Genomic DNA, 13,172 nt, shown 5'->3' with positions numbered 1-13,172 from the left:
TCTTTTGTTTATTTTATAATTCAGGCATAATCTTAGCCAATGCGCCTTCTCTTATTTGTTTCTCTACTCTTGATTCACATTGACATTTTCTTTCTCTAGTTTACTATTTTGATTAAGTAAAAATATGTTTTAAAGGACCTGAAACCTTTACATCAACATAAGTCTAAGAGAAAATAACATTAGAGAAAGGAAGCACAGAACAACATGAAACAAACCTCGAACAAAAACATTCATGAGGTCACACAAGACAGAGCTAGAAAAAACAACAAAAGTATAGCAAAAGAACAACAACTGACCGGCTAAGAAGCCTTTATTAGGCCAACAGCCTGATCCACCAGAGTTTGCATATTTTTAGCAGCAACCTTCACCTCGTCCTTCTTACTAACTTCCTTATTATTTTTAGAGTGAGCATAGGTACGTTTTCTTGGTCCCTAAGTCTCTGCCTCCAGTGGGGAGTCCTGGCCCTTGTCACACTCATTCCTCTTCAAGAGGTTACTCACATTGTCCGCTAGCTATTTGAATAGTTTATCCAAATTACCCAGCTCGGTTTCCAATTTTGACACCTTCCCCTGAATGTTGCTAATATCTTTATCCATGACCCTTTTTTTTTCTTTAGGCATTGGTATCTTATGCATGAGATTTTTCACTTCTTTTATATCCCCAATAACCACTAAAAGTTTGTCAATATGTTGGCCCAATGTCTGCTCCCCTTTGGAAGTTTTGTTGAGTTGCTCCATTTCCTTTCCCAACAGCTACATTTGATGCTTGAGGATACCAATATCCTTAAGAATTGAACTTGGGTTTCCAAATAAATCCTTGGAAGACCCAAGCCCACTTTCAACTTTATCATCCAAATCTGACATATGCCCCTATTCACCATCATCCTCATTGTCTAAATCCCCATCATTCTTATTTTTTTACCTGTCTGAGCTTGTTGCCTTAATTATTTTCTTTTCCAGAGGGTTGTTATCAAAAGGAGGAGAGACCCAATCATCATGATAGCCTTTACTATTTCCTTTGCCTCCACCTTTATTTTAATGGTCTCTCACAATTTCCTCCATGAAATTACTTTTTGAGTCCCGTTCAGAGTCATCATCCTCAACAGTCTTTTTCTTCTTTTTTGAACTTCCACCTGAGCCCTCTTTTGAGCTTCCCAAACCCGCTTTAGCTTCATCTTGAGTCTCAAAATCATAGCCCTTATCCAGGATACTCCCTTCCATATCCTAATCAGCCCCTTCCAAACTCCTAGGTTTTAAATATTTTTTGGACTTTAACAAATTCATAATCAAGACCATGAGACCCTCATGGAATTAATGCTCTCCATTTGAGTCTTTCTGAATGGCCTGGGTAGAAATACTAAGAGTTTTTAGAAGATAAAAAGGAAAATTGATCCTAACATCATGTCAAAAATGATTTTCCAACCTAAAATGATACCCATACAGCTTAGTGAATCTCCCATCCAAAATAAGATATTCCATAATCACAAAGAGCACAAAACTCCATGGTCAAGAAATAGAGGATGGGTTCTAATACTAGTTACCTATTTTGACCAAATTATTTCTCTCCTATTCTATCTCCACAAAGTCATCGATAGCCTTGTTCAAAAGCTTCCTTTCTTGATAAAAAATTAATCCCATCCATGTTTAACCCCATAGCCTCTGCAATGACTTCTTTAGTGACATCCATATGCTGGTTCCCAACCATCATAGAGCCATCCTTCCATGATTTAATGAACTAGTGCATAATTTTTGGATTATTTCCTCTAAGCCTTTCCATGTACCTTGTGAAATTTCCATGCCTTAAAATGTCCCACACCTCCAACTTATTCTTCCACTGGGAGCAGCTAGGTGGCTCCACCCTTTTCCTCTTTCCCCCCATAATATTTGTATAGAATTCACTTGTTTTCATTCTCTAAAAAACTCCAAATACTTTTCAATGAAAAACCACACCACTACCAAAAAGAGGAAAGGAAAAAATCACCCAGAATCTGTGTGAAAAGCCCACCTTTCTAAAAATCATAACCCACCTCACTCCAAAAGAGTTAAACTCATAATTCCAATTCACTAACACCATCATAATTAAAGTATTTTTTTTGATATCTCTATTTATCATATTCGATATGATGGCAACCATCTAGAGGTAAGGTATCATATGACTCCCAAATGATTTTATGATCATTTACACAAGCCACATTCGAAGCCCAGTTAACTAAACAATTGGCTTCTCTAAAGTTATGAAATATAATGCAATTTTGGAAAGAATTAATAATGTTAATAGCCTTGGAAATAATATTGATGATAGTCCATGAAGGTGGATTTATTTTATTTAAATAATTAATTATATTGAGGGAGTCACCTTCAACTCATATATTCTTCAAATTCATACTTTTGGCGTAGATAAGACCATGAGGAGCAGCAAAAGCTTCAGCAACACAGTGATTAGTTTGACTCCCTAATGGTATAGCCATGCCTCCATCAAAGTCACCATTAGAATTTCTAATAACGACTCCGCAACCTGCTTTACCCAGGTTCCCTTTTGAGGCCCTATCAAATTTTATCTTAAACCAATTCACCAGAGGACAATCCCATCTAGCATTCTCCCTTGGGTTAGCATCCTTAACATTCATACCCAAACTCCTTATATTATAATTATTAAGCACCCCATCCTCCCACTCATTATAAGGTTGCTATCTAGAACCACAAATTTTAATATTTTCAATCATAAGGACTTTGACTTTATAGAAAACCTGAGCAGGACTGGAATCTTGCCCTCTAAAGATCCTATTATTATGCTCCTTCCAAATGCCCCAGCATAGGTATGAAAGAATAAAGTCACACAATTTAATAATCGAAGCATTCTTGGAAGGAGCTTTCCAACTAGAAAAGAACAACTGGATGGTAGCATGGAAAACCCAATCTGCATTCATTAAGCTCCAAATTTTATCCCAAACTTTCTTAGTAAAGGGACAATGTAGCATAATATGATCCATCGATTCCCCATCATTCTTACAAAGAACACATCAATTAACAATGATGAAACCTCTCTTCTTAAGATTGTCAAGAGTTAAAATTTTATTTTGCAGAAGAATCCAAAAGAAGATATTAATTTTGGGAGTCAAACCTTTCACCCAAGCTGTAGCCCAACAAGGTCCATCATGATCATCAAAAGAGTTAGCAAATGCTAAAGCAATAGGGTACATACCACTAGGATTATATTTCCAAATTAGAAAATCATCTTCATGGTTAAGAAAGAATACATTCAAACACTTACCAAGCTCAACCAAATTTTGGTCCACCCTATGAAGATTCACCCAAAAATCATCCTTCCAATAATCAATCACAAAAGTACCATACTGATTCTTGCACTACTCCATATACCTATTCCACCTTGGATTAACACCAAGAGGGTGATCCAAGATCCAAATGTCTTCCCAAAAAAGAACTTTCCTACCATCTCACACCTTCCATTTGACCCCTTTCCTTAAAATATGTTTAAATTTCTAAGCATTCTTACATATCAAAGAACCTACTTGATCAACATTAGAAGAAAGGAAATGCTAAAAATCAAAGTGGTCCCTATAATATTTGTCAGCCCAAATATTCTTCCATTCCTCCTCTTCCTTGTGCCATCTACAAAGTAATTTAGCCAGTAAGAGTTCATTCATTGTTGAAATCCATCGCAAGCTAAGCCCTCCCTTCCCCTAGGGAATACACACGTTCTCCCAAGCAATAAGAGGGAGTGTTTTTTAGTTTCCGTACCAATCCACAAGAAATTCTTCTAAATTTTCTCAATAGCAAGGGAAAACTTTCTCAAAATTTTGAAAACACTCAAGGCATTAAGTGGGACATTTTGAAGGATAGACTTCAAAACAATAACCTTACCATCTTGATTGAGGAGAGAGCCTTTCCAGCTAGCAGGTTTTAAGTGGATTTTATCAATCAGTGAGTTCCAAAAGCTGTCAAGAGGGGTCAATCCCAAAGGTAAACCCAAATAGGTTCCTAGCAGGGAGCCACTCTCATAGCCAATAATATTTTTAATTTTAATTTTTCTTGCCTCACTAATGTTGATAAAGTAAATCAAACCTTTACTCATGTTAATGATTTGACCAGTGGCTATTCCATAGTCAGTCAATGCCTTCTTAATGTTCTTAGCAATCCTCATTGAAGCCTCCCCCATGAGAATAGAATCATGAAAAAATTGTTGATGAGAACACACAAGCGTAGAAGAGGAAGGGTTGAGGCTGACAAAGTCCCCTTTCACCACCATATTATTCACAAATCTCTGACCCCTTGAAGCTTTAAAGAAGGAAGTAGGGGATCCATTGACAAGCATGGAGAAAGAAGCCAATGAAACTAACATAAAGATAAGATCCTAGAATCTCTTATTAAAGCTAAATGTTTCCAAGCCCCTGAGGACTAGGAAATTCCAATCAACTCTGTCATAGGATTTTGAGAGATCAAGCTTAAGAAGAAACCCTTCCTTCTTCGACATTGAAAGAGAATTTACATTTTCATCAGCTAAGATAATGGAAACCAAGATCTATCTACTTGGAACAAACCCATTTTGCTACCTTGAGATGATAGCTGGAAGAAGGGAAATAATTCTAAGATTAAGAAATTTAGAGATGATCTTATAAAAAGAATTACACAAGCTGATAGGCCTAAACTGATCCATTCTATCATCACCCATATTCTTTCAAATAAGGGCAATAAAGGTCCCATTTAACTCTCTTAGGATGTTTTTAGTGCCAAAAAATTCCTTCACACCATTACAAACATCAACACCAATGATATGCCAATATTTATGAAAGAACAAAAGAGGAAACCCATTAGGAATAGGGGCTTTGTCACCCTTGAAAGAAAAAACAACCTTAGAAATCTCATCCAAAGAAGGAATGGAAGTAAGGAACAAATTCTAGGCCGCAGAGATACAAGAAGGAATGCACTCCAGGAACATATTCTACTTATCCAAATTCAAATCAGGGTCGCATTGAACCAATCTACAAAAGAACTCCATCGCCTCCCTTTTGATAATCTCTTCATTATCAGTCAAACCTTCATCCATATTAATTCTATAAATTCAATTAGTCTTCCTATGCTTTAAGTTTTTCATATGAAAGAGCTTGGTGTTATGATCTCCTTGTTTCAAAAAGACATTTCTAGAGCACTGTCTCCAAAACATCTCCTCCTTAGAAATAAGATCATGAAGTTCAACCAATTTATTGCTTTCCTCTTCCTTAGAGACCACCTCATAACCATCAGTCTGAATCCTATCTTGAATGTCTTTAAGCTCCTCCACAAGCTTTTTTTTGTTGTCAAAAATGTTGCCAAAGTTATGTTTATTCCATATCTTAAAATTCTTCTTAACATTTTTCAATTTGGTAGCCACTCTAAACATTGATATACATTCCACCTTAATATCCCACCACTCGTTAATGAGGCTCTCCAAATTTAGATGAAGGGTCCACAGTTTTCAAATTTGAAGGGAAAATTCTTTTGAAAATTAATTTTATCAACAACAAAGAAAATGGAGTAGTGATCAGATCCCACCCGAACTTGAGCATTAAGTGCACATTTATAATTTAGAAACCAACCATTACTAATAAGAGTACAATCCAACCTAACTTGAATAAGGTTCTTTCTAGCTCTTCTATTCATCCATGTGTACTCAATCCCATGGAAATCAAGATCATGGAGAAGATGAAGATCAATAAAGTTCATTAGATCTAATCTATTATCCAAATTGGTCTGACTAGCTCCCCTTTTTTCAAAGTCCTTTAAAGGGGTATTGAAGTCCCCTATAACCAACCAATTATCCTCAGCAAAAAGCTTTCTCTAATTAGAAATTTCTTCCCACAATGCCTTCCTCCCCTATTTGGAATTGGGGGCATAAACATTAGTAAAGATCCAACAAAAATTGTCTTTTGAATTAAAAAATTGAACATTCATCATATTTCTACTTTGATAAATGAGTTCCCCGTGAATCCATTTATTAATCCAAAAACCTACCATACCACCTGACGCTCCTTCAGAATCATTACCAATAATCTTTCCTCCCTTAAAAATAAAAAGACATTCGACCTTATCCTTAAGCATCTTAATTTCTTGACTAACAAAAATGTCTAGCCTATTATCCCTAATCATATTTTTCAAAATGTCATCTTTGTGAGGGTTATTTAGCCCTCAAATATTTCAAGAAATTCTCTTCATAATTTACAAATTTTTTTTAATTCAAGGATGGTTCTCTAACTACCATCATCAATGCTCTTATTAGCCTCAGCTATTCTTTTCTACAAATTGGATGGTCTTCCAACTAATTATGGAGAAGACCCAACATCACCATTCTTGAAAGTAGATCTAGCATTCTTAGATGAAGAACTTCTATGTTTACCCTTAAAAGGTTTTGATTTCCCAATTTTGGATTTTGCTTTGGATCCTTTCTTATTATTTTTCACTGGAGCAAAGTCCTCATCTTTTTTACTTCCTTTCTTCCTTCCTTTAGATTGTCTACCAATCGTAGTCCAGTTGGCATCAAAACTATCCTCTTCCCACACTACTTCCTCAACATGAGAGATAGCTAGAAGGTCATCGACTTCACCACTAACAAAGTTACCATGCTTCATCACGGGATTTGAACTTTATGAACAGTAGGCAATGGCACACTTGTCTCCTTTTGAATCCCTTCTATAATAGAAATCCTAACCTCCTTAGTCAATATCACCATACCTTCTTAATTCCTTTGCAAACTAACACTATTAGGGATCTCGGAAAGGATCTGGGTAGAAGTAGTCAAACTAGTTGCTTGCACCAGACTTGATACTAAGCCAAGTTCTTGAGAAGGAGCACCAATCTTAGAAGGTTCAAAAGGACTCTCTACACCCTTAGTCACACTACCCAATGCACCACCATCAGAGCACTTAGATTGGTCTTTTGGGGAAATAGTCTATTCAATAGGACTCTCCACACCTTTAGTCACATTGCCCACCAAACCACCATTAGAGCACTTTGATTGGTCTTTTAGGGAAATAAACTCATCTAAAGATTCCCCCACACCCTTAGAGAGATCTTTCTTCACCCACACTTTCTTAATCTTCTTAGCCTTTCCTTTCAGAGAAGGAAATTTCTTAGCCCAGTGACCAACTTTCTTATAATGGAACATGCAAAAGGGATAGATTCATACTCAATCCTTTGGTCCCAAGTACCAAGTTTAGATTTCAAGGAGATAGATTTAGGAAGATCCGCACCACCTGAAACCCCAACACAAAATCTAGCATAGTTAAGTCTCCTGCTAGAAATAGTCACAAGATCTAAAGAGAGGAGTTCCCCAAAAGTATTTGCAATGCCCTTGAACACATTTTCCACCCAAAAATCAAGAGGGAGGCCATGTAGTCTCACCCAAATAGGGGCTTGAATAGAAAAATCATCTAGAGAATAAAGGTTGGGGGTCCATTTCTATAATAGCAAGGTATGCCTTCCCATAACCCAAGGACTACTGTAGAGGCTATCTTGCTTATCCTTCCCACGAGAAAAAAGAAATGAAAAGACATCCTTTAGCCATCACTAAAATGTCAACTTGGCCCTTCAATCGCCATTTTTTTCAAAAAAAAGCTCACACATCTTCAATATTGGGTCTTACTCTAATGAAACACCCAACCAAAGTAGTGTCCAGATCATGGATTTTGATTGAGAACTTACCTTTATCCTTCACAGAATTATCTCTAATTGATGGGAAAATAGACTTTCTAGTAAGTTGTACCCCAAATAAATTGGACCATTTTTTAATCTTCTTGGTCCCCCCTCCTAAGTTTGCCAAAAACATGCCATCATTAGCATCCCCAAATTCAACATCCCTAGAATCTACAAGGGAATCTCTAGAATGGTCACTAGGTACAAAAGATTTCAAATTCAGATTCCCACCCAAAAAAATTCACACCTCTCTCCCTGCTCTACCTCGCCATCCTTTCACTAGTTTACTGTTAAAATCACTTGGAATCTTCTTTTCCAATTTAGTAGGGGAGAGATTAGTTTTAGCCATTATATCTATCATAAATTTTTCTATGTTAGATTTGTCATCATTGCTGAATATATCATATTTCATAAATCTAAATCTTGATAACTTTGCACATCTTCTAATGTTAACACATAGGTCATCAATATTTATTTTCTTTGTAGGTAAAATGAGTAAGTGATGTCTAGGATCATCAGACTTGGTCTTCTCTACATCTTCCTCTTCAACTTCTTTCTTATTTCCTAGCCTTCTTATCTTTGTCTAGCTCATAGCGGTTGTCACCTTCCTCTTTTATGTACTAGTGCCACCTAGTTTGGTGATCTTAACCACTCCTTTCTTCATTGGCAGCTCAACACTTACTACTACTACTACCCTGGTACTCAGTCTTTGTGGTGCAAGAGGAGAGAGGGGATTTGATGTTGTCTTCTTTGCAATATTCTTCACCTTAGGCTTTGTGATTTCTATAGTTTTAGCCTTCTTTATTGGTGGACGAATTAGTGCTAGGGAGTTTCCCTTCTTTACACTTTCTTCCTCTTCCTCATCGTCACTATCATTTTTTTCATCCTTTCCAAGACCTTGAGTTAACATTAAAGGTTCTTTACATTTTCCATGTTTTCCTAGTTTCTCTTCTAGGTCTTTCATCATTTCCTTTCTCTTCTTATATGTATAAGTAATTTTGATATCAACTATAATTCTAGCCTTTGCGTATTGACACAGTGCAAGGAATGAGAATCCACAAAGGAGATGTCATAGCCCCCCAAAAAAAACCACACAATTAAAATGCTAGATATGATACCAAATCATAACTCTTTATTCATATAATAAATATTTACATGCAATATGCCCAGTTGTAAGGCCTTCCACATTAAGGCCAAAAACACCAATAATTACAAAAATAGTTCTACAAGATACAACTCAATCCTAGCTAGCCTAGATTTTTAACATAATATAAATCTTGTAGAAACCTCCAAGATTTCAACTTGTGCTCACTAGCCACCAAGAAACCTCCTTGTTTCTAAACTGCAACCACTAGCTCTTCTCACAAATTTGCAACTCCACCACAATCCTGCTATAAACTAGATCACATTCGACTCTCTATCCATAGACTTAGGAAAAATTTCTCTTCATCTCCCAAACTAAACTAAATTTTTTTCCCTTTCTTCTTATGCCTAGGACACTACCTAATCCCTCCTTAAATAGCTAGCTAAGCCACAAGTTAGCTAGTCAAGCATTTAATTACAATATATGTCCACCTTGAAAGAGTAAACTAAAACTCTAAAAAAATGGATTAAAACTAAATAGAAAGTTATATTTAGGTCCACACATGACCCAATAACATTTCCCTCTCTTAACAAGATACCATTTCCTCATATGAAGTTGTGCAAGACAAAAAGTTCCACATATTTCATAGGGAAACTGTCCAAGAATTGATACCCAAAGAAAATAATGATATCTCCTAGATCCAATTGAGTTAGAACTTGTGCTTCAAGATATATTTATAAATTTATGTCCTCTATTACTCTTAAAGTGCACAAAGGATGATTCCTTAAGGATAACCCTACATCCAGCCCAAAAATCATGCATAGAAACCCATCATGAAACTGCCAGAAAATTGATGCTCTAGAAAAATGGCTATATCTCCCAAACCATGATGAATTAAGAATTTATCCTTGGACCATGGATATTAATCTAGGACCTCTTTAATTCTTCAAAGTTTCAGCCTCTAACATAGTGAAAAAAAATTATTTACACATACCGTAATAGGCATCTATAAACCAGAAAAATATAGCTACAACAAGAAGGTAAAAATAACTCAAAAATTAATAGTATAACTTCAATCTCTATGTGCACATAGGAAAAAATTTCCTAGTGTGTCTCCAACACATGCCAAATCATTGAAACCTCAAATCCAAGCTTGATGCTCCTGCATCAGACTCCCAGAGTAAATAGAAAAGTATGTCCCATACTTTGATGCCCAAAGGAAGATCTATAACCAACTTCTTCTTTACCAAAGGCTTACACCATCAAAGTCAATAGAAAATATCTAAAAATAAACCATCTATGCTTCATCCAATGAGACATTATAATCAAATAAATCTTAGTGATGCAATTAATATGCTCACTCCCAGGAACAAACTGAACATAATACTACACCAAGAATCTTTGCAATTGATCACAACCAATAAAAAAAAAAATCCTAAAACATGTACTCCATGTTAGAAACATCATGTAACTCCAAATCCAAGTCAACATCTAGTGAATCCACCCCAACAACATCAAACTCCACATCAATAGAAATATATAGTTCTCCATCAACACATGCCAAACTTACAACACCAACAATCTCATTGCTAACAACAAGATGCTCTTCAACATGTAACTCATCACCATCAACAACCTAATTATACATGACCAAGTACTCTACAATTTCCATGTCAAACTCAACCAAATAATCATGGAAACCAATCTCCAGCCCATCATCAATAAGGTTAAGAATTTCCTCATCAACAACCTTAAGTTTCTTTACAGGTTTCACATCAGACTCAACAAACTAATCAAAAAAACACATCTTCACCTTTACCTTGCCATGCCATCTTTTCTTTCAAACAAGTTTTTCAACCAGCTAGACAACTCTCTTCTAGATCCGTAGACTCCAACTCCACAAACATCTACAGAATGCCTTCCTCACTCTATCCTTGTCTTGATAAGTAGAACTATCTTCAAATCGAGTAGATGCCTCCTTAGTTCAATCAACCAAACTAGCTTCAAACCAAGAAGAAATCTAAGAAAATCTCATCTTCACCATTTTAAAGAGATTTAATAATCATCCTAAGGTCCAATTCTCTTAGATCCATCTTCCAAGATGTTCATAAACCCTCTACCACAAATCCTTCCTAGGCTCCTTGTGACAACCTCAAATTGTTTGCAAGTCAAATCTCAACCTACCACCTCACACAAACAATTAGGAACCAAATCAAAAGTCCAAGAATACAGATCTATAATACAAAAACTCTTTGTAGTCATGCCTTGGCAAGATCAATCCTCCATCATTACATCCATTGATCCATCAAAATGTCCTCTACAAGTGTAGGTCAAATCACAATCTACCACCCCACACCAAGAATCATAAACTAGGAATCCAAAGTAATTAATCGTTCACAATCACCACTAGATCAAGATCTTCTCAAATCAACTCCTCTCAATCCAAGGTCCTATTGCAAACTACCTCAATTTTCACAATCTTCTTACATGCTTAGGAACAACTGTGCTTTGATAAGATCAACCAACTAGCCAGATCAAACATTTTCTCTAATACCACTTGACATAGTGTAAGGCAAGAGAATCCCCAAAGGAGCTGTCATAGCCCCCAACAAATAACCACACAACAAAAACACAAAAATAATTCAAGATTTGATACCAAATCACAACTCTTTATTCATATAATAGTTGTTTATATGCAATATGCCTAGCTATAAGGCCTTCTAGGATAGGGCCAAATACAACAACAATATCCCTCAAGATCCAACTCAATCATAGCTAGCCCAGATCTGTAACATATCAAAAATTTGGTAGAAACCTCCAAGATCTCAACTTATGCTCACAAGCCACCAAGTAACCTCCTTGATTCTAAACTACAAGCACTAGCTCTTCTCACAAATTCATAACTCCACCACAATCCTATTGTAAACTACCTCACATTCGATGCTTTGTCTATAGACTTAGGAAAAATCACTCTTCATTTACAAACTAAACTGAATTTCCTTCCCTTTTTACTTGTTCCTAAGAAACTACCTAAGCCCTCCTTAAATAGCCAGCTAAGCCATAAGTCAACTTGTCAAGCATTTAATTACAATATAGGTCCACCTTGGAAGAGTAAACCAAAACTATAACAAACACGAACAAAAATAAATAAAAAATTATATTTAGGTCTACACATGACCCAATAACATGTCCCTCTCTTAACACAATCCCATTTCCTCATACAAGGTTGTGCAAGATGAAAACTCCACACCTTTCACACAAAAACTAGCCAAAAATTAATACCTGAGGAAGACAATGATATCTCCTAGCTCCAATTGAATTAGAGTTTGTGCTTCAATCTGAAGCTATTAATTTAGGCCCTCTAAAACCTCTTAAATTTTCAAATGCTTATTCCTCAATAATAATTGGGCATCCATCCTGAAAGTCATGCACAAAATTACAAGACTGCAAGAAAATTGACGTGTTAAAAAAATAGCGATATCTCCCAAAACATGATGAATTAAGACTTACACCTTGGATCATAGATAGTAATATAGGCCCTCTTCAATCCCTAACATTTTCATCCTCTAAATCATTGCACCAAATTATCTACATGGCCTGCAATAGGAACCTAGAAACAAAAAAAACACAGCTCCAATAATAATGTAAAAATGACTCGAACTTTAACATGGTAAATCCAATATCTATACACACATAAGAAAATGTTCCCCAATCTTTCTCCAAAACATCCCCAATCATAAAAACCTCAAATCTACCAAAATCCAAGCCTAATTCTCTAGCATCACTTATTCATACTGGCCAAATAGATCAACATATGTATCAATTTCTTACTTAAGTAGTGCAACAAGGCTTGCACTCACATTATTACCTTCAACTTCATAATCAAAAGGTTTATTCCATTCTTTTCTAGGATTAACTTCCTTTAAAAATATATTATCTATATCTACCAAAAAATATACATCATTGCAATGTTTCATCACTAATGATGCTTGGATCATCATTCTCTTTCTCATCTTTAGTTTGAATTCCTGAAAGTACATATCCATAATATTTTCAAATTTTTCTCCCAACTATGTTATGTACTCACTAATCTATTTTATACAAATTTTTCCTTACTCCCAAAAAACATTTCCAATAGAAGGAAAATAATTCTGAACATAGAAGAAAATGTACACAATTAATGATCCAAACTTACACATTTGATTCTTCATTTTCTTGATTCATGTTATATTCTTTGCCAATTATTACCTTTGTAACTTGGTAAGATCATAATCATGATCTTCATCATGATCTTCCACACTTGGTCAACTTCCATTAAAAGGTGTGCTATTTAGTCTACTTGAATGATAAAATTTGTGAGAGATGACTCTTACTATAAAATCAATCACTAGATTTGTAACAGT

The 13,172-nt window shown here is 35.6% G+C and overlaps 1 protein-coding gene across 1 annotated transcript in view; it reads right to left on the bottom strand.

Annotated features, from left to right (window-relative positions):
- Window positions 1–1,220, bottom strand: part of LOC149557727 (uncharacterized) — a 57,346-nt gene extending 56,126 nt beyond the window's left edge. The window contains exon 1 of the mRNA XM_089830427.1: window positions 1,050–1,220. Coding sequence (XP_089686553.1) covers window positions 1,050–1,220 — 171 coding nt within the window. The remainder of the gene's footprint in view (window positions 1–1,049) is intronic.
- Window positions 1,221–13,172: the final 11,952 nt, after the last annotated feature.

This window comes from Cupressus sempervirens, chromosome 5, assembly GCF_028749045.1.
Source record: "Cupressus sempervirens isolate cs-2001-9-10 chromosome 5, ASM2874904v1, whole genome shotgun sequence".
Taxonomy (NCBI): domain Eukaryota; kingdom Viridiplantae; phylum Streptophyta; class Pinopsida; order Cupressales; family Cupressaceae; genus Cupressus; species Cupressus sempervirens.
This window is presented reverse-complemented; position numbering and strand designations above follow the sequence as displayed.